This window comes from Danio rerio, chromosome 11, assembly GCF_052040795.2.
Source record: "Danio rerio strain M-AB ecotype USA chromosome 11, GRCz13ab, whole genome shotgun sequence".
Taxonomy (NCBI): domain Eukaryota; kingdom Metazoa; phylum Chordata; class Actinopteri; order Cypriniformes; family Danionidae; genus Danio; species Danio rerio.
Window position 1 is genome coordinate 28,085,148 of NC_141031.1, and position 23,951 is coordinate 28,109,098.

The 23,951-nt window shown below is 34.5% G+C and overlaps 3 protein-coding genes and 1 long non-coding RNA gene across 24 annotated transcripts in view; 3 read left to right on the forward strand and 1 right to left on the reverse strand.

The window, feature by feature from the left end:
* ccdc120b (coiled-coil domain containing 120b) overlaps window positions 1-4,593 on the forward strand; it is a 41,748-nt gene extending 37,155 nt beyond the window's left edge. For 4 of the 21 annotated variants that reach the window (XR_015502102.1, XR_015502103.1, XR_015502099.1 and 1 more), the window contains 2 exons: window positions 413-722; window positions 899-4,357. Coding sequence is in view for 5 of the 21 variants with exons in the window: in XM_087272830.1 (XP_087128956.1) it covers window positions 413-512 (100 nt within the window). In the remaining 16 variants the exon portion in view is untranslated. 21 annotated transcript variants of the gene reach the window in all.
* A 1,337-nt stretch (window positions 4,594-5,930) lies between these two features.
* On the forward strand, window positions 5,931-18,926 carry comtb (catechol-O-methyltransferase b). The gene is given in 6 exon segments (NM_001083843.1): window positions 5,931-6,154; window positions 12,347-12,518; window positions 13,955-14,072; window positions 14,506-14,699; window positions 17,390-17,521; window positions 17,615-18,926. Coding segments are annotated over 5 exon segments (795 nt in total). The 5' UTR covers window positions 5,931-6,154; window position 12,347; the 3' UTR covers window positions 17,795-18,926.
* Window positions 18,927-21,477: 2,551 nt separating this feature from the next.
* The window catches only part of grm6b (glutamate receptor, metabotropic 6b), a 44,844-nt gene continuing 42,370 nt past the window's right edge, over window positions 21,478-23,951 (forward strand). The window contains 1 exon segment of the mRNA NM_001080020.2: window positions 21,478-21,713. The gene's annotated coding sequence lies outside the window, so the exon portion shown is untranslated.
* LOC147841803 (uncharacterized) lies at window positions 22,129-22,927 on the reverse strand. Its single transcript, XR_015502648.1, has 2 exons — window positions 22,543-22,927; window positions 22,129-22,490 (listed from the first exon to the last, which is right to left on the reverse strand). It is a non-coding gene; the product is annotated as an uncharacterized LOC147841803 (long non-coding RNA).

Here is a 23,951-nt window from a genome sequence, read left to right on the forward strand (position 1 = left end):
GGTCGGAGCCAGCTCCAAGTGGGTGGGCCTTGGAGCTCCAAATGGGCTGTGCAAACCTTATTTAGTCGTATTTAGAGTTCAATATTGTGCTTTATGAATGGGTACACCTAACCCTAACCCTAAACCCAACCTCACAGTAACCTGTTGAGTTTTATGAACGTCTACACCTAAACCCAACCTCACAGTAACCTGATAAACCCAACCTACTTGTGATTTATAAGTCCCTCCCACTTGGAGGTCACCCAACCTACTTGCGGTGTAATCCCTCCCACTTGCAGATCTCCGGGCTGAAGCGATACCTACTTGAATAATTCTGACTTATATATATTACATTGGTAAGGACTGAATTGTTTAAGATAAATGCAAGACAAATGACCATTAACAGTTTGATCTTCACCCTTCTTTATGACAGGTCTGTGGAGCTCTCTCTGTATCCAGAGCCCTTTCCTTCAGAAGGGACCACTCAGAAAGAGTCCGGCTCTGAGCCTCCTTCACCTGGAACACTGGTCTGACCAGCAGCCAAACACACACCGGATTTAAAATGCAACATGTTGCAATATTTGATGCAAAATTACACCTATAGGTATGCAACAGTCCGAAACTGTGCTCAAATGCTAGAACAAAAATATATAATGCATTCTTTGTAGCATAAATGCTGCCTCACAATAAAAAAGAAAGCAAAACAAAACAGCATTTAATTGAACATTAAAATATACCAAGTGGTGCTCACTGCAGAGCTATTTGGGCAGAGCTGAGCTCCAGTGAGGGGGAGCTTGAGCTCTCGCTCCTCCTTTCTTGCACTTCTTCTACGAGTGATGTCACTGGGGGTAGGGTTGGTGCATGCATTAAAACAGCTTATAGTAGGAGGAGCGAGAGCTCATGCTCCCCCTCGCTGGAGCTCAGCTCTGCTCAAATGGCTCTGCAGCGAGCAGTGTCTCAAATATACAGCTTTGAAAAAATAAGGCCTTTGAAAATTCACAATTGAATTAACAATTGACAGTCATGTTTTTGAATAAATGATTTTGGTTTTATTCTGTGAACTTCAAGTTTGAAATAAAAATATTGTCGTTTAGAGCATATTTTTGCAAAATATGGCATGTTCGTTCGTTCATTCATTCATTCATTAGTTGATTTTCTTTTCGGCTTAGTTCCTTTATTATTCCGCCACAGCAGAATAAACCACCAACTTATCCAGCATATGTTTTACGCAGTAGATGCCCTTCCAGCTGCAACCCATCACGGGGAAACATGGCATTTTAAGACATTTTAATATACATTTTTTACATAACAAAATTCTAATGGTTTAGCTTCAAAAGAGCTAATAAATTAATATTTGTAAACAACCAGGATTGTCAATCCAACAACTTAAAGCATTTTTATTCTGATCAATCGTCATTTGAACTTGTTCTGAAAAAAATTTATTTCAAATGTTATCAGATCTTAACAGAATAAAACAAATTTACAATTGACTAAACTCATACCAAATGAGTCCAGAGAAACTGAAAAGTGGAGTCTTTATTTTTTCCCCAAAGCTTTATACAATTATGTAAATTGTCATTATTTAAAAGTTAATGTATTGCACTACACATAACTCTGAAGTTGGTGCATCCCTACATTGATCATTAAACAAAAGAAATAATATGCAGTGTGTTGGCTGTCAGATTTAGAGCTGCGTTTGATTGTAAACTGGTGTTTACAAAGAGATTTTTATTTCCCTCATACTCTGTGTGTATTAATGGGATGTTATTGTAATGTATCTTCATTTTCAAAACAGAATATAAACTGAATCATCTCCTCTTCATCCTGAGATATACATATAAATATATTTTCAGAGAAAAAATCTAGATTATAAGATGTATGTATTCTGAATTACTATTTTGTAACTAATGTTTCAGGTTAATCCTCATTTAATTATATACAAGTCTACTCAGAGTTTAATGAACTCATGCATTGTAATGTACTATAACAGCAGTGAATGTGTTGCATACTTGTTTGTTTAAATCTATATATCTAAATATCTATATGTAGCTATGAAGAGTATGATAAAAGCATTTCCATATAGAGGGACCCTGAGGTGAGGAAGGAGGGCTTTTGTCTGATTTCTAAAACTAATTTTAAAACTTTAATGCAGTGATTTAGCCCTCAGTCAATGAATTTACAAAATCAAAAGGACTGATGATGTAAAATAATGTGACTGTGAACTGAGAATGAAAATGAAACCATTAAACAAAGTAAATATGCATGAGGTTTTAAAATAAATCAATCCATCTCTATTAAAGCCTTAATACAGAGTCAAAAATATATTTATTATTTAGTTGCTTTTGTTATTTTTTAATATAAATAACTTTAAAACATTAAGTTGGCATCAGAATCTGTGAATAGCTTTGGAGCTAATGTTGGTATCAACTATTTTATATTTTGACTTCTGAATTAATAAGCCCTTTAATAAATATAAGAAATTAGACCAATTTTACCTAACTTGTAGTTTACATGTTGAGAAGTGGCATAAGCTGGTCTTATGTCAGCACTATTTGGGAACAAGATACCTTATATTTGTCTTAACCAGTCAGCATGTTCTCATTTACAGTAAGTTCTTAAAGGGATAGTTTAAATTAAAGTTTCAGACATATTTTACCCAATCTCATGTTAACCTTGAGTACCAATAAAGTATTACTGCATCCATATTTTGACCAAAAATCGTTGTTTTTTTTATAGTAATAAACAAAAAATATGGATTCCCTCTCGAAAACCAATGGTGTGTAAGCGCAGTACAGCTTTTGCTTAACAATCTACTACCTGTGAAATAAAACCAAAAGCACAGTTATTTGAAGCTTACATGCTCTTTGTTTACAACTTGTGGAGCACTAAGTGCGTGAAAGGGCAGTTTTCAAAGTCTTTATAAGAAATAATGTAGAACAAGCTACCTAGCTTTGGAAAACACAGTATCATTGAAATTAATAGGTTTCATAGTGCGCCGCTTTCCGTGTCCTGTGTGAAAGCCGCTTTATGTTGACTGAGTGAAGTGTGTTGATGGCCGTGATCTCGCTCTCACTGTAGTAGACTCTACCATTGGAATTGACTATATAAGAAGTTCCATCCTTAATCACGTCAGCTAGAGCCATGTTTGTATAAACACTGGCAGTACAATTTTTGACAAAGAAAACACTTAGTTGTGTGCTAATAGTGTTTTAGCATTTGGTTTATGATTTGCATGAGAATCCATCTCTTTCACACTGTAAATAACTGAATAACACCGTAAATAACACAGAAATTACAGTTTATTTACTCACTCAATACACATGCCATAGGTATGTAGATAACTTTAGTCTTCAGTATTTCGTCAATATCTGACTTTTTTTGCTGATTTTTAGCTGTTGACTTGCATTTTATGAATCATCAAGGATCTTTAAAGGGATCCTCCCACAATAAAGATTAAATCACAATTTCTTCACCTTGAAATAGCTCCAAGGCTTTATGAGTTTCTTTTTTTCAGTTGAACGCAAAAATAGATATTTTGAAAAATGTTAAAATGGGAGCTATATTTTTTCCCCCCCTTAAATTTATGTAATGGCGGCACACATCTTTACCAGACTCAGGCAAGATTCCGCCTTTGCTTTTACTTCGCCCTAGAGCCCCAACTGGCTCACTTTGGCCCAAGGTATTTGGTGGCTAAAAACTGGCACTGGCTCGCTCATTTTAAGCGTGAAAGTGGAAATGCGAATTTTTTACGGCCAGTTTTACAGTATTTAAAAAAACTAAAACTTGTGTGTTTAACAAAAGAAAGAAATACGAACGGTTGAATAAAAATAGGTACATCTACATTGCGCAACCTAAATTAACAGTACGTTTTCTTTGTTTTCCACAGAACTATCCCTTTAACAATTTACTATTTCTTTTTTGTACTATTTTCTTCCTAAAACAAACAAAAATATGAATTCTGTCAAATTCCTTTTGATTTCTGGTGTGTTGTACAGTTGATTCTGATGATCAGTACAATATGGTGTATACACTGTATGAAATACAAGACTGTAGGTTGATTTTTGCCCTTGTAAAACCTATGAACTGCAAAATCTGCAGAACATGGGACATGGTATGATGTTTACGTTGTGAACAATGATGGTCCAATTAATACTTGGTTCATTCAACTTAAAGAATTTGTGTGTAGTTCCTACTCTTCATCTTCGGGTTTGTGAGCTGGTATCTGAAACTCATGACCAAACAGCTGTGCATTGCTAGTCTCTTTAAGTGTATTTTGGTGACATAAATGTCTGTACTTGTAATTAATTATAAATAACGAGAAACACCTATATGTAGCAACTTGAATAAATATATATTGTATATTTATGAACTGATCAGATTTTGTATACATATTTATTTGCATAGTACATGCCTCTGGTTTGTTTACACCAGCAGATCTCGTTATGAATGACACCGTGTTCTGGCTTTATATTCTATCATCGCTGCTTTTAGAATCATTAATACATTGCTGATTTATTTTAAAATATACCTTTTTCATCGTTTTATTTTTTCATTTTTCATATCAACCATGGTCTGAGAAAAAAAAAATCATAATAAAGATCATGAAACAAAGTCTTGATTTTTCCACATTGTCTCACACTTATTATGATTAAACACAAAACCCAATGTAAGTGCAATTTTTTTCTGGCTCACTCTCTGAAAGGCTGTTCGGTTCACATTACGTTTATCCTTGCTCATATTATTTTCACGTTTCACTGAGCACTTGGAATGTGTTGGACTTGTTTGCAAGCTACTTGTGCTTCCCTCCTGTTCAAATAGTTGCAAAGAAAGCCTTCTTTTAGATTTTCTATTGTTATGCAAGTCTGTTAACACTTCAATTGGATTTCTCCATATTTGTTAAGCATAAATATAATTTAGTGAGGTTAATCTTGAAAGAAAACATTTTGTTTTAGTAAGGGTTATTTGTTGCCACCACATCAGTGTCTGAAGTGCTAGTGTTTCACTTAAATTTTCTGAAAACAAACTTTGTACGATCAATTCAAGAGCATATTTTAAAATTAAGGACAATAAAGGTGTGATGTGACCACCAGTTGAAATCAAGTTCCCTTGACAGTTGCTGTTTTTTTAATCTGACCTCCAGGTGGCGGTATGTATCTTATAAGGAGACCATGGAGTGTAAAAAAAAACACTAGTTGATTCATAAACATAGTTGACACGTGTCATTTCTCTAGCAACATGGAGAATGTGGTAATCTTAAAATAAATGTTTTACTAAATTTCCTATCAGAATCTGAAATATATACATTCGAAATAATAAATAATGCACTTATGGCAACATCTGCAGAGGGCTTATTAAAGCTGTGTATTTTGTATCTCCATGAGTAAAAATAGATGTGGTTTTTCAGTACTGTTTGTGCTGAGACCGTTTGGAATGACTTTATAATTAGAAACTTTGATTTCTGCCATTGCTTCTGTCAATACAAACGAATCGAATCATGAGTCGGTTCGGTTGAATCACTGACTAAACGACCCAGGCGTAGTAAACAACAACAAACTGGTTAAACGTTTTAATGAAAAACAACTTTAACTTCATAGTTGTTTCAAATACAATGGTATGTATCACTTATTTTACTGTAATATAATTTATCTTAACCTAGATATTGTACATTCAACAAAAAGTTGAACAAGAAATGAAAATTAGCCGTTTACCACAACAAACTAAAACACTAACTTAAACTTGCTTTAACCATAGCAGGCTATTTGTTGTAAAATGTATAAAAATCTGTTTAATAATCTTGCACACACATACGATAGAAGAGCATTTAGACTTACGACACGAGAGTATGCGTGACATTTAGACACATTCGCGTATGTATTTAGCAGTGTTTACCAATGTTACCATGACAGTTTTCGATCCTTGGCCTAGTTTGGATTCGCGGTTTCTGTCAGGGGGTGTTTATTCCCTTAAAAGACCTCCGGTCAGACATTCCTCGCGGCTCAGATCTGCCCAGAGGAGGTGAGAGAGCGAATTACAGGGTCAGCTGAGAGAGAGAGGGAGAGAGAGAGAGAGCACAGATGATCAGTGTGTGTGTGCATTTGCGTCCTCGCAGGTTTAACAGAAGGTCCTTAAGAGAAAGAGACATTTCGTAAAAGGCAAAGAAAGATCCGCACTGAAAGTAAGCCACGTTTTCTCTCTTTTATGCTTGAAGTGTTTTAACATTCTTGCATTTTTGCAATTTTAATTGATTTATGAATATTTGGAAGCATAGTACTTATCTTTTATGATTTAGATTATATAATATTTATTAAGTTTTTATGTAATGTATGTTTATAGCTAATAATGCGGCATTGCCTGCCGTATGCCGAGCCATTCATCTATTTATAAATATTCTTGACAACTTACTGGATACATTGGTCTTGAGTAAAATGTTATTAATATTTTTTGTATTCTATAAAGGTCTGACCATTTTACCATTTAAATTTTAATAATTTAAATTAATAATTGGTATATATAATAATAATTATAATATATATATATATATATATATATATATATATATATATATATATATATATATATATATACATACCAATTATTAATTTCTAAATACTTCTGAAGTTAAAACATTGATATTGAGTTGTGCTGAAATTACTAGTACTGAAAACGTTGCATATATAGGCCTATATATAATTTTATTTAAATGAATTGAAGGAAAATCCACCAGTAGTTTACAGATTAATGAAACCGATTACATAAACATTATATATTTATGTATATTATTTTGTCTTTTTTATTTTAGTCATTGTAGTTTAGTTACTGTTTTAAGAAAGTATGCTATTATTAAAATGTTTACTAATTATTGCTGTATGTTAACATTGTATATGGTACAACCCTCTTTTCAGCCTCTTTTATAATTTTGTGTTGTTGTGTTTGGCCCATTTTTGTAGATGTTTTCTTCACATGTCTAATATAAAATAGAAATCTAGTTTGTTTTAAATCTTGTTAATGGTTCACTGTGTGTTTGGTCAGCTGATTCCAGTTATCGTGTTTGCTCATCATTTAATCAACGTCAGTCTGTTTTAGTGTGATGCACTTCAGCTTTATTTTAAACTATTACCATGTTGCACTTATTTAACACATCCACTTTTACACAGAGAGTTATACTGATATTTGAAAAATAATCCCATCTATAATAATAATTTAAAAAAAAAGCCATTTACCCTGATTGCTGTAAATTTCGCTGTGTGAATAAACAGAATATAAATAAATATTTCCGATATGCCGGTATGCATTTACCGGAACATGCTTCTAAAAGCCAGACTCACTGGTTAAGAATATTTTCCTATTAACAGTGGCTGTCCATAAAAGTGTCCAAACTCTTCATTCCAGTCCAGGCTGCAGCTTCATTTGTATTTATTTAAAGCAAACCTGTGAAGCTCTTGTCACGGTCGTCTCACAGGGGTCCTGCAAGGATCCTCTTTGTCAAATAGCTCTTAACCTTGAGCTTGTTGCCATGCAACTCTTAAAATCCCTTTTGAAAGCTGCATTTCTTTCTTTTCGTGACTAGTTTAGTCTTTTATTTCCAGATCTATTAGTAACAGAGCTTTATTTGTAATAAACTACAATTTGATTTCAACAAATTTTAGTTTGAATAAGTTACTTTTGTGAATTTGTTGTGATTTTTGGTCATTTTTATTAGTTGACAATATAGCTGCACTATAAACAGAAAATAAAACATTGCATGTAATAAAATGAAAGGACAGGGGGAAAGTATTGAACACATGTAGAAAGTGAGGTGTAAAAGTCAGGAAAGCCCAGACAGAAGCTGAAATTTCTAAAGCTGAAAAAGATTAAAAACAACATTGACCATCGTCAGTGTAAATGAATATTAGCTAATTTGTTACCGACATCTACATTACCAGAAGATAAAGATTAAACCAGGGTGGACATTTTAGCAAGACAATGATTCAAAACACAGCTAAGGTAACTCTGGATTGGTTTCAGAAAAGAAAATAAAGCTGCTAAAAATGGTTTAGCCCAATACCTTACTTGGATCCAATAGAAAATAGAAACTAAAGATCAGAGTTGATAAAGGAGACCCACAGATCAAGAGGCATCTTGAAGCTGCAAGAGAGCCTTTTATGCAAAGTATGAAATAGATTTCAGTTGTTCAGTACCTTCTCCTTGTGTCATTTCATTGTTATTACACATAATATTTATGAATATTCATTTTTTATTTGTATTCATTTATTTAATTATGAATTAATTTTCAGCTTAGTCCCTTTATTAATCTGAGGTCGCTACAGTGGAAAGAACTGCCAACTTTTCCAGCATATGTTTTACACAACAGATGCCCTTTTAGCTGCAACCCATCACTGGGAAACATACATACACACTCATTTACATACACACTCATACACTACGGTCAGTTTTAGAATACCCAATTCATTCAATTCAGGTCTTTGGACTTGTGGGGGAAAGCGGAGCACCCGGAGGAAAACCACTCGAATACAGGGAGAACATGCAAACTCCACACAGAAATGCCATCCAGCTGAGGCTCGAACCAGCGACCTTCTTGCTGTGAGGCTAACGTGCTACCCATCAACTCTTTTAAAAATATTTATTTGTTACCCGCTGTATACAGTAGCACTTTAAGGTTTCATTCGTCTGTGTTAGTGTTTTTTTTAACTAAAATGGACATTTTTATACATTTTTTCAAGATCAGTAGATATATATATATATATATTAAGGGTGGAGACGAACCCGAATACGGTATTCGGAAAGGCACGAATAGCGTGTTTTTACGAATACTTGATTCGAACAAATACTTGAAAAATTATTTGTATTCGGGAGCAAGAAAAACACTATATCAAAAAGCAGCGTTTCCTCATGAGACCACAGTGCATGCCCGCGTGAGTGAATGAGAGAGAGAGAGAGAGAGAGAGACACAAACACGCTCAGTGCAAAACGCGCCAAAGCCCGAAACTGAAAGCGAGACGTGACTTTTAAGGGGCTGTTTCATATGAATTTATTAATCATTCTTACTGTTCAGTGATCGCAAACTGCCGTAGTTTATTAAAGACGCAAACCTCTCACTGCACGTCAGCTGCGCGCCTTTAGCAGACCTCCTCATTCCTGCAGCACGAGAGCTTTATGATTGTTTATGCGCGCCAAAAGTGGCGGATCTGTCCGGTTAAATATCTGACTGCGTGTCACCGCATCCCTAAGGACTGTTTAGCGAAATATTTGACTGCATATCACTGCATAACAAACGACTGAAAGGATATAACTAGAGAACTCTCCACTGTGCTACTGGGTGAGAACGTATGGCAAGCCGTTTTAGCATTTAAACCTTGTTCAGACTATCCATAAATAAATTTAGAGATATCTCTAATTATATTTTGACTTGTCATAATTATAATTCGACTAGTCAGATTGGAAATATCTGCAAATATATTATGACTGACTAGTCATATTCCTCCATTGACTTCCATTGAAAAATATTTGCAGATATCTCTAAATAAACAAAAAAACAAACTTTGTGTCTTTTTTTGTGGCTGGCAGATGATAGTAGCAGGGCTGTATCTTTTAGTAATATATAGAATACTTTTGTTCTGCCAGATCTCCCAGGCAGGGTTTTATTTAGATTTATTTAGTTAATATTAGTTTTTGGAATTCTGTCCATTGGAAAAAAGTTGTTTCAGAAGAAGAACAGTTTTTTGAAATATTATTTGTTTTTATTCTGTCTATTCAGTGTCCTTCAACAAGAACGGTGGTGGTGGGGTTCATAATATTCACAATGGTATTTTATTAGTTGTAGGTTTAACCATGGATGAGATAATGGCTTCTATGTTATTTTCTTTTCAATGACATTTCTTATCACATGTTCAAAAACAACAGCCAATATTGCATATCTATAATTTATTTAATGGGTATAATTAAACAATACTTTCACTATAACGTAAATTAGAAGTGTAATAGAAAAAATATATAGATTTGCGCCATTTTGAATTTTACTCGAATACAAATACAAATACAAATACTTTTACCCCCTCAACAAATACAAATACAAATACAAATACCGGCTGCTCCGCACATCCCTAATATATATATATATATATATATATATATATATATATATATATATATATATATATATATATATATATATATATATATATATATATATATATATATATATATATATATTACTTTTTATACACATATTGCCTGTATTTTAACAGTAACATATAGTAATGAATATTTGACAATTCTTGCTGTATGAATAAACTGAAAAAATTTAATATTCATATTTATTTTTTTATGTTTTATTCCTGTAGCCAGTAACTTCTTCATGGACAAAATGAGCTCCAGCCACAACGACAGCCCAATGATCACATGAGAGAGATTTTGAGAGCAGGATTTATTTTCTGCATAGTAAACACCCATATCATTAGAGCTTAACAATAGAGGAATGACCAGACAGATGAAAGCACAGCTCTGAACGAGAACATTCATTTCCATATACATTCATCGCATGACCTGCCAGAGTGCAAACCACAGTAATCGAAGAGCTAAAACATTGTATAGTATATTTGTGTGTGTGTGTGTGTGTGTGTGCTGTCTGTCTGTCTGAAAGCTGATATAATTGTATTATCTTAATAGTGTATTTATACAGATTAGGCATGCACAGTCATTTTTGGCTCGGTTACATTTTTTACAGTATTACTGAAAGGTTCATCATAGGACATTACTGAAGCATGACTTGCATAAAATTTTGAAGAGATGGAGGAAGAAACGATGCTAGCATAATTTAAAATATTCCTTGCTTTATATTCTAAGCCATATACAAGTTTGGAACTCAGCTTTTTTATGAAAGTTATGGTGCTGCAAATAATATCTAAAGTATCTCTGTGTACTATGTTCTGTGTACCTATAGGCTCATTATGGATACATACCCTTGTATACATTTTTGGAGAGCTCGAAAATACGCACAAATCGCTGTGTACCCGTTTTTAGATCTCAAATTTTTCTTTCGAGTGCCACTCGCACCTGCTCTCTTGCGTAAATCCACCAGAGGCTGCTGTCAACTGACTGACTGACTGACCGTCCAACCCCCTTCCCTAAACCCAAACAATAGTGTTTTCAAAAGCAATTCAGAAAAAGCTGCCTGATTTTTACCATGTTTTAAGATCTTACCACATTCTCACCTTGTTATTTACATTTTTTGCCTTTTTTTTACCTGCTTTCTGGAACCATTTTTTGTCAAACTCAAACCCCATCGTTGCGGTCAACTCTGTTCTGCATCTCAAGTCCGCTGCCATATGTGGTGAGCTACTGGGCAAACTGGTAACAGCAGAAAAGCCATCCACACTGAGGTAAGCGGTCATCTGGTAGCGCAAAAGGAAACAGAAACCATTGGCGGTGTCAGACCACCCTAAAGCGTATGTTTAAAAGACCAAATACAGTGTTATGTACCTCTGGCTACATAATATTTGCTCTCCAGAAATATATGTATGGGGTATGTGTTCACAATGAGCCTGTGTTGCAAAAAAGGGTTAGGGTTAGTTCATGATCAGAACAGCATCAAAACAACACACCTCAAATAAAATAAACTCAAATTCATTTTAATGTTACTTTACTTTCTGATTAGATTTAAACAAACTTGTTGTGATAGTTCAAGAAAACAAGCTAAATATATGTTGCTAAATATATTTAGATAATGTTATTTGGCACAAATGTAACTTAATTTTTGATGTATTATTTCAAGATACATCATACATACAAACTTACACAAAATGCATTTTTATTACTATTTATCTCCTTTAAACTAGTATAATTAATAGGTAATAAGACAGATTGATTAATATGTGTATTTAGACATTCTTAAACATTTGCAAAGTTCTGTTCCAACACTAAAAATCGATTATTTTTTGTTAGTTGTCTGGGTCAAAACACACCCCAATTGTGAGTGTTACATTAAAATAAAGTAGCCCCTAAAAATGCATCAAGTTTTCCACACTATGTTAAGCAGCACAGCTCATTTCAAAACTAAAAAATATGTTTACTTTTTGAGCACCAAAGCAACATATTACAACATAAAATACTACAATGTTTATATTCAGTTTGCCATCACGTGAATAAATATACAGTATATATTAGCAATTCATTTCTTTTCGATCAAATAAATCTAGCATTGATGAGCAGAAAGTCCTATTTTTTTTAATTAAATAAATAAATAAATCATGCAAACAAGACTGTAAGTGCAGTTTTCCATGCTGTAAAAACCTGGTCACTTACTTTGTTGACTCCCCCTGATCTGACATTGATCATGAATGCTTCTCTCTGTGTTTGTGTGTGTGTCTAGTATGTTGGGGGTGTTGCTGTGCTGGTGTTTAGGGGCCTCAGTGCTGTTATACGTCCTGTACTCGTGGCTGATTCCTGCAGCGGTGCAGTTTAATGGCAGTCTGGCGTTACTCTGGCATGATGTCATCGTGGAGCGAGCTTTGGATTCCCTGACCCGATCAACTCGACCACAGGTGATGAGACACCCAGTACTGTCAGTTTCGAGATTTTGGGCTGTTTTTATCAGTCTAATGTAGAGATATAAGTTGTTTTTTTTTTGGGTGTTGTTGCAATTTATCAGTTTTTGGCTGTCGATTTTAATTATCTATTAATAAAGGAATGTTTTTTTTCTGTAAAGAGTTTATGTCTCTTGCAACAAGCCATAAATCTCCACTTCTGCAGAACTTTTATACTTCAAATGAATTCATATCTTCATTCTGAATGGTTAAATTACATTGAATTAACATACATGTTATTCATTCCACAACAATTCTGTTCCAGATGTTCATACTATTTTTAAATTCTATTGCGATTATTAAGAATTTCCCAAAATTCACAATCCCTTGACTCAAAAATGTAGAAAAAAAGTAAAAAAATAATTTTGAGTCTGACTTTATGCAATGTCCAGATATGCTTGCTGGAAATATATGCAAATGAGTGCATCTTTAATGAAATAATGCCTCATTTGCAGATTTGACCTTTTAACTTCCACTACGATAAAAAAGTCAATAAAAATAAATATATATATATATATATATATATATATATATATATATATATATATATATATATATATATATATATTGCTTAAGGAACACAATTAAACCAAAGTGTATGTATGTGTGTATATACATACATACAGTTGAAGTCAGAATTATTATCCCCCCTGAATTATTAGCACCCCTGTTTGTTTATTTTTTTTCTCCAATTTCTGTTTAATGGAGTGAAGATTTTTTTCAGCACATTTCTAAGCATAATAGTTTTAAAAACCTATTTCTAATAACTGATTCATTTTATATTTGCCATGATGACTGTAAAGAATATTTTACTTGGGTAACTAGGCAGGTTAGGGTAATCAGGGCAGTTATTGTATAACAATGTTTTGTTCTCTAGAATATCGAAAACAAAAATAGCTTAAAGGGGCTAATAATTTTGACCTTAAAATGGTTTTTAAAAATTTTTAAACTGCTTTTATTCTAGCCGAAATAAAACAGAAAAGACTTTCTCCAGAAGAAAACATATTATTGACACAAATTTCCTTGCTCTGTTAAACATTCATTCATTGATTTCTTCATTTTCTTTTCGACTTAGTCCCTTTATTAATCTGAGGTTGCCACAGCAAAATGAACCGCCAACTTATCCAACACATTTTTATACAGCAATGCCTTTCCAGCCGCAACCCATCACTGGGAAACATCCATTCACACTCATTCACACACATACACTACGGACAATTTCGCCTTATTCACCTGAAGTGTCTTGCCTTAGAATGTCTTCTATCACCATAAAAACCCTTGGATGCCTCACTGTGCATGTGGTGTTGTGTCTGGTGGAGTTGAATGCTGTTAGATGTTTGAGCCTCATAAACTCCATCATCACTGGACTTTGTTATGTTGTTTGTTCTAAACAGCGTCTGCTGAAAGCTGTAAAGCAGCATGCGACTCGAGGAGACCCTCAGAGCGTCATCTCTGCCATTGATCACTTCTGCAGACACCGCGAATGGGCTATGAATGTTGGAGATGAGAAAGGTCAGAGCACTGGTTCTATTCAAGACTCAAATCATTGCTAGCCCCCTCGGACCCTGTGTCCATTACAATGGACATCACATGTCAGCCCATGTTTTTTGTTTGTCCTGAGCATTTTGTCTAATTTAAAGTTCGCAGTCCATGAGAGTGGGCGATTGTCATCCAATCAAATGGTAGTAAGGCTTGATGTAATTTGAAAAAAAAATCTACTACACTGAAAAGTATCATAGCATCACATCACTCCAGACACAGATGTAAGCCACCTTTACCATTTTTTAAATTCAGATTTACTGATATGTTTGCCAATATTTTATAGACTGTATGTAAAAAATAAGGATTGCACCTAATAATATCTAAAAAAATAATGTATAAAACTCATTACATCTATAGGAAGTCCCCTTGAAACATGAGCGTGTGTTTTTGTGTGTATCCTCAGGCTGTATCCTGGATTCAGTGGTAAGTGAGCTGAACCCAGAGAAGGTCCTGGAGTTGGGCACATACTGTGGCTACTCTACAGTTCGCATCGCTCGTCTGCTTCCTCCTGGAGCTCGTCTCATTACACTGGAGTTCAACCCAGATTACGCTGTGATTGCTCGACAAGTCATCGCCTGGGCTGGAATTGAAGACAAAGTAAGAACCACATTTCTCTCTTTATACTGACTGACAGCTAGTTTAGGCAATTTAGAGATATTGACGCCATGTATTATTTGTTTAAACCCTTGTGCAGTCCTTGTTTAGTGTCGACTTATGGTCTTTTGAGTGTCTTAATTACTAATTTCTTCAGCTCATTCCTTGCTTTATCAAGGGTCGCCACAGAGGAAGGAACCACCAATTTCTTTGCCAATTATTTAACTTATGGATAGCCTTGCAGCTGCAACCCAGCACTGAGTACAACTATAGCGCTTTTACAATATAGATTGTGTCAAAGCAGCTTAACATAGAAGTTCTAGTGAATTGAAACTGTGTCAGTCCAGTTTTCAGAGTTAAAGTTCAGTTTAGTTCAGTTCAGTGGGGTTTAATTTTCACTGCTGAAAGTCCAAAAATCAAAGAGCAAATCTATAGATGTGCTGCTCCACAAGTCCCAAGCCAAGCCAGCCAGGGGCAACAGTGGTGAGAAACAAAACTTCACCAATTGACGAAAGTGAAGGAAAAAAACATGAGAGAAGCCAGGCTCCCATCTAAGCCTGGCTTCTCTCATGTTTTTTTCCTTCACTTTTACAACCATTTCTCCTCTGGCCAAACTTCTTTTGCAGAGCTGCAGTCTAGGCACCGGAGGCTGGAGAACACTTAACGTCCTATTCACACACACACACTCTCATTTACTTACACTACAGTTTATTTGCATGACACCTGAGCAGAATCCGGGAAAATAAAGCATGGAACTTTGACAAATGTGAGGAGAGTTTACTTAGACATTTTTTTTTTTAAATAATTTTTTTTTAGGGGTTTTAATCTTTATTGTGATAGGAAAGTAGAGAATTGACAGGAAAGCATGGGGAGCAGAGAGAGGGGAAGGATCAGCATAGGACCGCAAGGCGGAATCGAACTCGGGTCACCGCGAGCACCGGAGTGCATGTGTCGACGCACTAACCACTACACCACTGGCACCAACTGACGTGACTTGTTTTAACAATTTTGGTCCGTTTAGAAACTTTGCTGTGTAAGCGGTTTTGTAACAATTTTAATCCCTGTTTCAGAACAACGCAAACTATTTGTAGGCGTAAAAGCTAGAGAAAATGTAAGCAAAGTAATGCAATACTAAGCTGTATGTAAAAACGAAATTACTTATATGCTATAGAAGCCTACACCGGATGTTTTTGGATGGTTTGGGGAAACCATGGGGTTAGGTGTAGATGTTCCTGAGATGTTTCATGCCTGACTCAGTCTGCAGCCAGACCATTCTCTAGAGAACATGCAAACTCCACACAGGAAGGCCTTCTTATCAAGCCAGGACTTAATGCAGTGACATTCTTGCTGTGAAGCAACCGTGCTAAACACAATTTTACTATATTCATTAATGTTTTTCACTCCACATTTGTGTAGTTTTTTGGAGAAATTATGATTTTAAAAAAGTTTATAAAAAGTAAGTGGGTTTTTATACAAAAACAGCTCTTTATGCAAAATTTACTCCATAAAAGACCCACATATCTAAATTACATTGAGGTATTCATGTAATTTTTTTGGCCATCATTTGAAAAATTCAGTTTGACAAGTTAATTTTTTTTTTTTTTAGCAGTACCAGTTTCTTTTACCAGTGTTGAATTGCTGAATGTCTATGTAATTTTGACCAAATGCTAAATTACTAAATGTAAATTTATCAGTAGATGGTTGCATACTATCATAAATGATGAGTAAGAACTTTTGGTCATTTTTTCTTGCAAAATAAACATTCCTTAATAAGTACTTTTAATATAAAAGTAAATAAAAAAAAATCAGGCCATTTTGTACTTTAACTCAAATAAAATAAAAATGAAAATCTGGATTTTTATTTTTTTATTAGGGTATTTGTACTAAAGTGCCTGATTTTTGTAGTAAATTTATTTGTATATTTCAATGCTTTGTATCTATTTGTTAACTTATGTGTCAAGTATAGCCATAATAAATGAGATAATGTACATCTAACTGGTTGTTTTCACAGAATAAAGCCCTTCATTATTTTACAACAGGCTATTTATTCTGCGAAAACAACCAGCTGTACATTATCCCTTATACTTGTGGTCCTTTTCAAATATTGTTATACTGTGCTTCAGAATATATGTAATCCATTAAATATGCTTATTTTACTTCTGTTAAGATAACTTTAAATTAGGTCTGCACAATATATAACGAGAAAATAATCAATATCGCGATATTACTATGTGCAATATCTAGAAGAAGTTCAATAAATGAAGTGAATTTTTTGTGTCAAGCATTTTTGTGCTGCATGCATTGGTTGTTTATCTATAGCTGACCAGATGGAGCCTTTGCTATCTTCATCAACTTCAGGTTAAGGTGCAATAAACACTAATGCTGGGAGTGGAAAATATCAACAGACAAAGAGAATCAGAGTTTCTGAAGGTTTCAGTCTTTCAGTGTTTTAGCGTCTCCTCGGTTGATAAAATAGTGTTTTAAAAGTTAGTTGTGTCATAATAAATATCGTTAAAGCAACACTCAATAATATCATCACATTTTTCCCATTATTCCCAGTACATATTTCCCAGAGTAGATTTACTTTAAATAAGCCTGCAGTGATGTGAAAAATTCTAAAATTGTATTTTGTTCTCTAATTTGCTAATAAAGGTATTATTGTAAAAGCCTAACAGGTTTTTTCACTTCATCAGGTGCAGCTTGTAGAAGGTGCGTCTGAAGACTGGATCCCACGCATGAAGGAGCACTTTGGAATCGAAACCTTTGATTTAGTTTTTCTGGACCACTGGAAAGACCATTACCTTCCTGACACTAAATTAATGGAGGTGTGTTTTGACCATTTCATTTGCAGATATCAGAAATCTTGAATTTGCTGCTAAATCCTTCTGTCTCTCCTTTTCTGTCTACTTTCTTGACAGGGTTGTGGTCTGCTAAGGAAAGGCACGGTTCTTCTTGCTGATAATGTGATCTGTCCTGGAGTCCCAGACTATCTTGAATATGTGCGCAATAGCCGTTCCTATAAAAGCTGCTATTTTAAATCCCATTTAGAGTACACCAGGGCAGAGGATGGCTTGGAGAAGTCTGTGTTTTTGGGCTAGAGATGTACAGAGATGATTCTTATGCGTAAAAGTAGGATTTTTTTTCTTTTCTGAGAGCCAGTGTGAGGTTTATTTTAAATAATTTATTATTATAAGTCCCCTACACTCTTCAAACACTTGGTTGTTTTAAACCAAATTTAGATAAAATATGAACAAACTGGAACAATGGGTTAAAGGCGTAGTAAACCCAAAAATTTAAATCCCATCAGTATTACTTGAACTTCATCTGTTAGAGTTTATTTCTTCTCTTGAACACAAAAGAAGATACTTAGCAAACATTTGGGAAACTGGTAGACATTGACTTCTGTAGTGTATTATTAATTCATTAATTTTCTTTTTGGCTAAGTCCTTATATTATTTAGGGGTCGCCACGGCGGAATGAATCGCCAACCTATCCAGCATATGTTTTACGCAGCGGATGCCCTTTCAGCCGCAACCCAACACTTGGAAACAACAATACACTCTTGCATTCACACACATACACTACAGCCAACTGAAATGCCAATTGACCCAGCCAGGGCTTGAACCAGTGACCTTCTTGGTGTGAGGCGATTGTGCTACCCACTGCGCCACCGTGACGCCCCTTAAATCATTATTGGTTCCACTTTATTTTTAAGAAGACGATGTTAAAGTGTAACTATCCAGTTAATTGCTGTGTAATAGTTATTAATAACATGTACCTACTATATGGTTAGGTCCCACTTTACATTAGGAGGCCTTAGCTAACATCTAGTCACACTGAAATTAATCATTTGTTACAATGTACTTATTGTGTAAATACATGTTTTTACATTTATGATTGATTAAATACGTGCATGTAATTACATCTGTAATTAATTTCTGCAATTACATTTGTAATTGACCATCCTTACACCTTAACCCACCCTTAAACCTACCCATGCCATCAAACCTGTCCCTAACTCTACCTGTATCCCACCTCAAGACCACCAGAAAAGTTCTGCGATACATTATGAACACAGTAAGTGCGTTGTATTTATTCTTTTATACAAGCACATATTAGTTGAGGTCACCTGGTATAAAGTAAGATCCATCATTTTAATTGTTATTACTATAGTAAGTGCATGGAACATGTGTAACTATGTCTCCTTAAATAAAGCATTACTTTTGTAAATTCAGTGTTATGTGTACATTTGAGTTAAAACAATCCAGCATATTTAAGAGTGTAGATTTATTTTACAATTCTGTAAATCAAGAGAATTCTGATTTGCTCAAACAATAAGTTTTACCACTCTGTACCACTAGAGAGCAGGATCACATTTCAAATGTGACACTCTGTGTAAGGGTCTGTTCAGACCCCTCAGTTTAACCTAATATTTTATCTGTAAAATCAAACCATTTTCTACAAACCAGTGACTTTGTATACTTTTATTTGTACAAAAAAGTGACATTTTCTATATTTTAGGGTAATTATTTTGTATTCATGAAAAGTCAACATTGATGCACAACGACATTCCATTCAGTGTTGTTTTGAGATATGTTGCCTATTGATAGGCATATATGGATTTTAGATATATTAAATACGTTTTATTTAATGTTTTGGTGCCAATTCTTGTATGCTTTGATGTCAGTCGTTTTAATTTATTCCTTTATATAACATTTAAACCATTGTTGCAATCTCAAATGTATCTTTTGTCGTGAATTGAACTGTTATAAAGCACATTTTCGTTACCTCTCTGTGATGCTTTATAGTTTTTTTTACAGCATACTATTACTGCAATTGTGAGTTTATATCTTACAATTCAGATTTTTCATCTCAGAATAGGTCATTCTGAACAACTGTGTGTTTATGTCTTGCAATTCTGTGAAAAAAGTTAGAAACTATAGAAGTAACTTATTAATTCATATAAATTTAAAGCTGAGCTTGTCTCACATATTTAAGCAACTTGCAATTATGTCTTGCAATTCTGAAAGTTAGAACTGGAAGAAAGTCTGAATTTATAACTCACACGCAGAGATGCCCAAACTATTGCTTGCAGACCAAGGTTGTAACCTTTGAATTGGCCCTATATTGCATCTGAGAAGAGAGGTAGAATGATGGGTAATGACTTTAATCATTTCTAATTGAACATAACTTTTTTGTTTGCTTTTGTTTTGCTGTTGAGCTACACAAACAAACAAACTGGAATAAATGTTTTAAATAAATGTTGTGTAAATAGTCATTTGATGGATATCAGACATTGTCGAAGACATCAGCAAGCGAATCAAGGCAAACTGTGTTTTTTAGAGTTATAAATGGCCTTGTTCATGTTTTTTATTGTAAGATGTTCATTATAAAATGTACAAAAGTATATGATTATTTATACAATTAAAGTATTCTAAATGTAATAAATTATAGTATTAATAAAATTATATAATAATTATATAGGTTTCCCAGATAGGTTTCCCGCTGCGTTAAAAGCGTGCTGGATAAGTTGGCGGTTCATTCCGCTGTGGTGACCCCAGATTAATAAGGAATAATTATATAGGAAATTACATTGACAACTGGTGGTATATTTACCTCCGGCCCACCACCTTCAATCAAGTTTAGCTTTTGGCCCTACAGAAGAAAAAGATTGGGCACCCCTTCTCACAAGTAACTCACAAGATTTTAATTGACAATTCTGAGTAAAGAAATGCTAGGATTGGGCGATATTAACAAAATAATAATTTTAATTGTATTTTTATTTATTAATATTTTAACCCTTTGACCAAAATGGCATCCCATAATAACATGCATACACAAGACAAGCAAAAAACTTTTTTTTCAAAGTAAATGTTTCTTAACCATGTTTCTGGTGGACCACCATCACTACTTTAGATGTCTCCTTTGTTTCTTTGTCTGTCGCACCCGTTACAGGTCTTTCAGCATCTGCTAATGAGCTGAATCGGGTGTGTTTGTTTGAGGCGACATGGAAAATGTGCAGAGCTGGTGGTCCTTCATGAACCAGGTTGAGAAACACTGGCTGACAACTCTGCATTTGTGTAAATTGTTCAAATTTCTCACAAATTATAGGTAGTAAGTGTCAAATAACAGGCTACGGATATTTCAGTTCAAAAAACCTAGAATGATCTGTAGACAAGCAATACTTTGTCCCTCGATCACGGAATTGCTTTAAAAATTGAACAGAATATACACTTATATTTAAATAATTCATTTATAACACAGAGCAAAAGATATCCCCGAGAGAGAAAGAGAGAGAGAGAGAGATAAAAAAGTGAGCAAAAGTGAAGAGTCAGTATGTTGGGGATATGAAAAGCCATTAGCCCATATACAGCAGCCATGTGTGTCAGAATAAAGTCCAGCGGTGGTATTATGGACCAGGGTAAGGCTATACACTACCATTTAAAACACACACACACGTGACCGCAGGGGCAACTAGATTATCTGTCTTTATAAAAAGACATACAAATCACGTGACCAGGAGGGTCTCGCGCCATAAAAGCAGACGGTCTGAATGCAGAGAGAACTATATCCAGCAGCATTCACATTAAAAATATATACGGGTCCATCGCTCTCAGAGACTTCTCAAATGCATGCATGTGGTAATCCCAATCTGTGCCCATTAGTGCACACTGGAAAAGAGAGAGAGGGGGAGTGAGTGATAAAGTGAGAGAGAGAGAGAGAGAGTGAGGGAAAGAGACAGACAGAGTGAGGGGGGCTTTTAAAGGATTTGACAGTGATTTGTAGAATCACAGTTGTGGAATGTTTGGGCTTTTCCAAGCGTTTTCCCGAAGCTTCCAATACTTTCTGAATTGAATCCTCTCCTCAGTCTGATGAATGTTTAGATTGACGAATCTGAAGACTGTGGAGGTTTAAGATGACAGCTGAAGACTCGGATGTCGGAGATTTTTTCTGTCGTGATTCAGAAGCATCAAACTTCAGTTCCAGATGGGCGCACACTGGCCTCAGCATCAGTCGGTGAGATTTATTATATATTCATTATCGTCATTTACATGTACATTCGCAGTGAATGTTATAATTTTGTATGGACGTCTGTTTGGGTGACGCGAAACAAGAGGGAATACAGTGTGTTGCTGCTGTTTGTTAACACTTAATCATACGGCTGTGTTTGTCCTCTCGCGGGAGCTTTCGATCCAAATATAGCACTTTTTCCGCTCACCTGTTGCTGAATATGTATCAGCTAATTTACATAAAATATTAATATGCGTGCCTATGCATGCCCTCGATTCTCAGAGGTCCACAGAGTGCGAAGATGAGCAAAGTGTGTCCTTTTTCAAGAGGGCAAGAAAGTTTGGAGTTAAAATATATTTCGGGGATATTTTATGAGTAGTTATTGGATCAAATGTAAAATCATTTTGCTTTAAAAGAAAGGTAACCCCCCCCCCCCCCCCCAAAAAAAAAAAAAAAAAACAATAACATTTGCTGTATATTTACTCGCCCTCAGACCTTTAAGAATATAGGTATTTTCTCTTTTTTCAGTAGAATATTATTAGGTGGTTTTTGTTTATTCATAAAATTAATTCATTAATTTTCTTTTCGGCTTAGTCCCTTCATTAATCTGGGGTCGCCACAGCGGAATGAACCGCCAACTTATCCAGCATATGTTGTTACGCACCAGATTCCCTTCCAGCTGCAACCCAGCTCTGGGAAACGCCCATACACTCTTGCATTCACACACATACACTATACGGACAATTTAGTTTATACTATGGAGCCAATTTAGGGTCATATATACTTATATACTTGTATTAAAATACTTATATACTTGTATTGTATACTTATATACTTGTATTAAAAGAGGGTTTTGCGAAAAAATCGAAAATAAATTGGGCGACGCAATGGCGCAGTAGGTAGTGCTGTTGCCTCACAGCAAGAAGGTCGCTGGTTCGAGCCTCGGCTGGGTCAGGTGGCGTTTCTGTGTGGAGTTTGCATGTTCTCCCTCGTGCGTTTCCTCCGGGTGCTCTGGTTTCCCCCACAATCCAAAGACTGACAACTAATTTATAACTATAACTAACTCTCTTATAACTCTATTCTTTTTTTAAATATAATTTTATTATTTTTAGCATAAGAAAATAAAAAAAATTATACAAAGGCCATTTCACAATACACAGACAGTCAGACACAACATAATACAGTATCATGCATAAAGCTTAAGAGAAAAAAATCTAATTAAATATAAAAAATAAAAAATTTACAGAGAAATGTGTAGGCTCTACAACTCGACAATCCCACATATAATAAGGTACAAGATTACAAGAAGTTATTCCAATGTATGAACTAATTTCATGGCATGACCAGAATAAGTAAATCAATGTACCTTCAAAGTTTTTACATTTATTTCACAATAAGGATACATTTGGGGAAATCTTATGTAATTCTACTTTTGAATAATGAAGTCTGTGGATAACTTTAAATTAAATCAGTCCGTGTCTCCCGTTGATAATTACTCTATTCTATAACTAAACTAACTTTCTGAAAGTCTGTTATGCAGACATTTACTTGTACTTTTTTTTTTTTTTTGAAAAAAAAAAGGTTAACTTACATGAACAAATACAGTAGTAGATGTATTCTTCATTGTTTGTTCATGTTAGTAAATGCATTAATTAACATCAACTAATGAACCTTATTGTAAAGTGTGACCATTTTTTACTGCTGTTGCATTTTTTTAAATACTTAGCATTTAATCCTAAACAAGTCTGAAATTTCATTCTCGATGGTCTTAAAAAGATCTTAAAAAGCCTTAAATGTGACTTGGTGAAACCTGCAGAAACCCTGTTTAATTTTGTTTTGCCCTCATTTTTTTGACTTTCAATGTGCTGGAAGATCTTGACTTCCATGTCTTGAGTCACAAAGCTCAACAATTTCAGCTAAAATCTTCTTTAATATTTTACTGAAGACAATAAAAACACTTCTCTGATTCACTGATTACATGAACAATTTATTACATGGGATCTCCTAGTGAATAAGTGTCAACTGGATTTGTGTAAAGTATTAAAAAAAGAAATCAGGTACCCGTAAAATCTTGCAATCATGCTTTAGAGCAGTACTTGAAATAAAAACTTAAATCCTGGGTTGAAACATTAATTAAAATGTATCTATTTATAGTTGACATAAATTATTAACCCAGTGTTAAAAACTATAGTTAATATGACAGACAAATTTACTTATTTAAACTATTAAAACACACTTGTATCA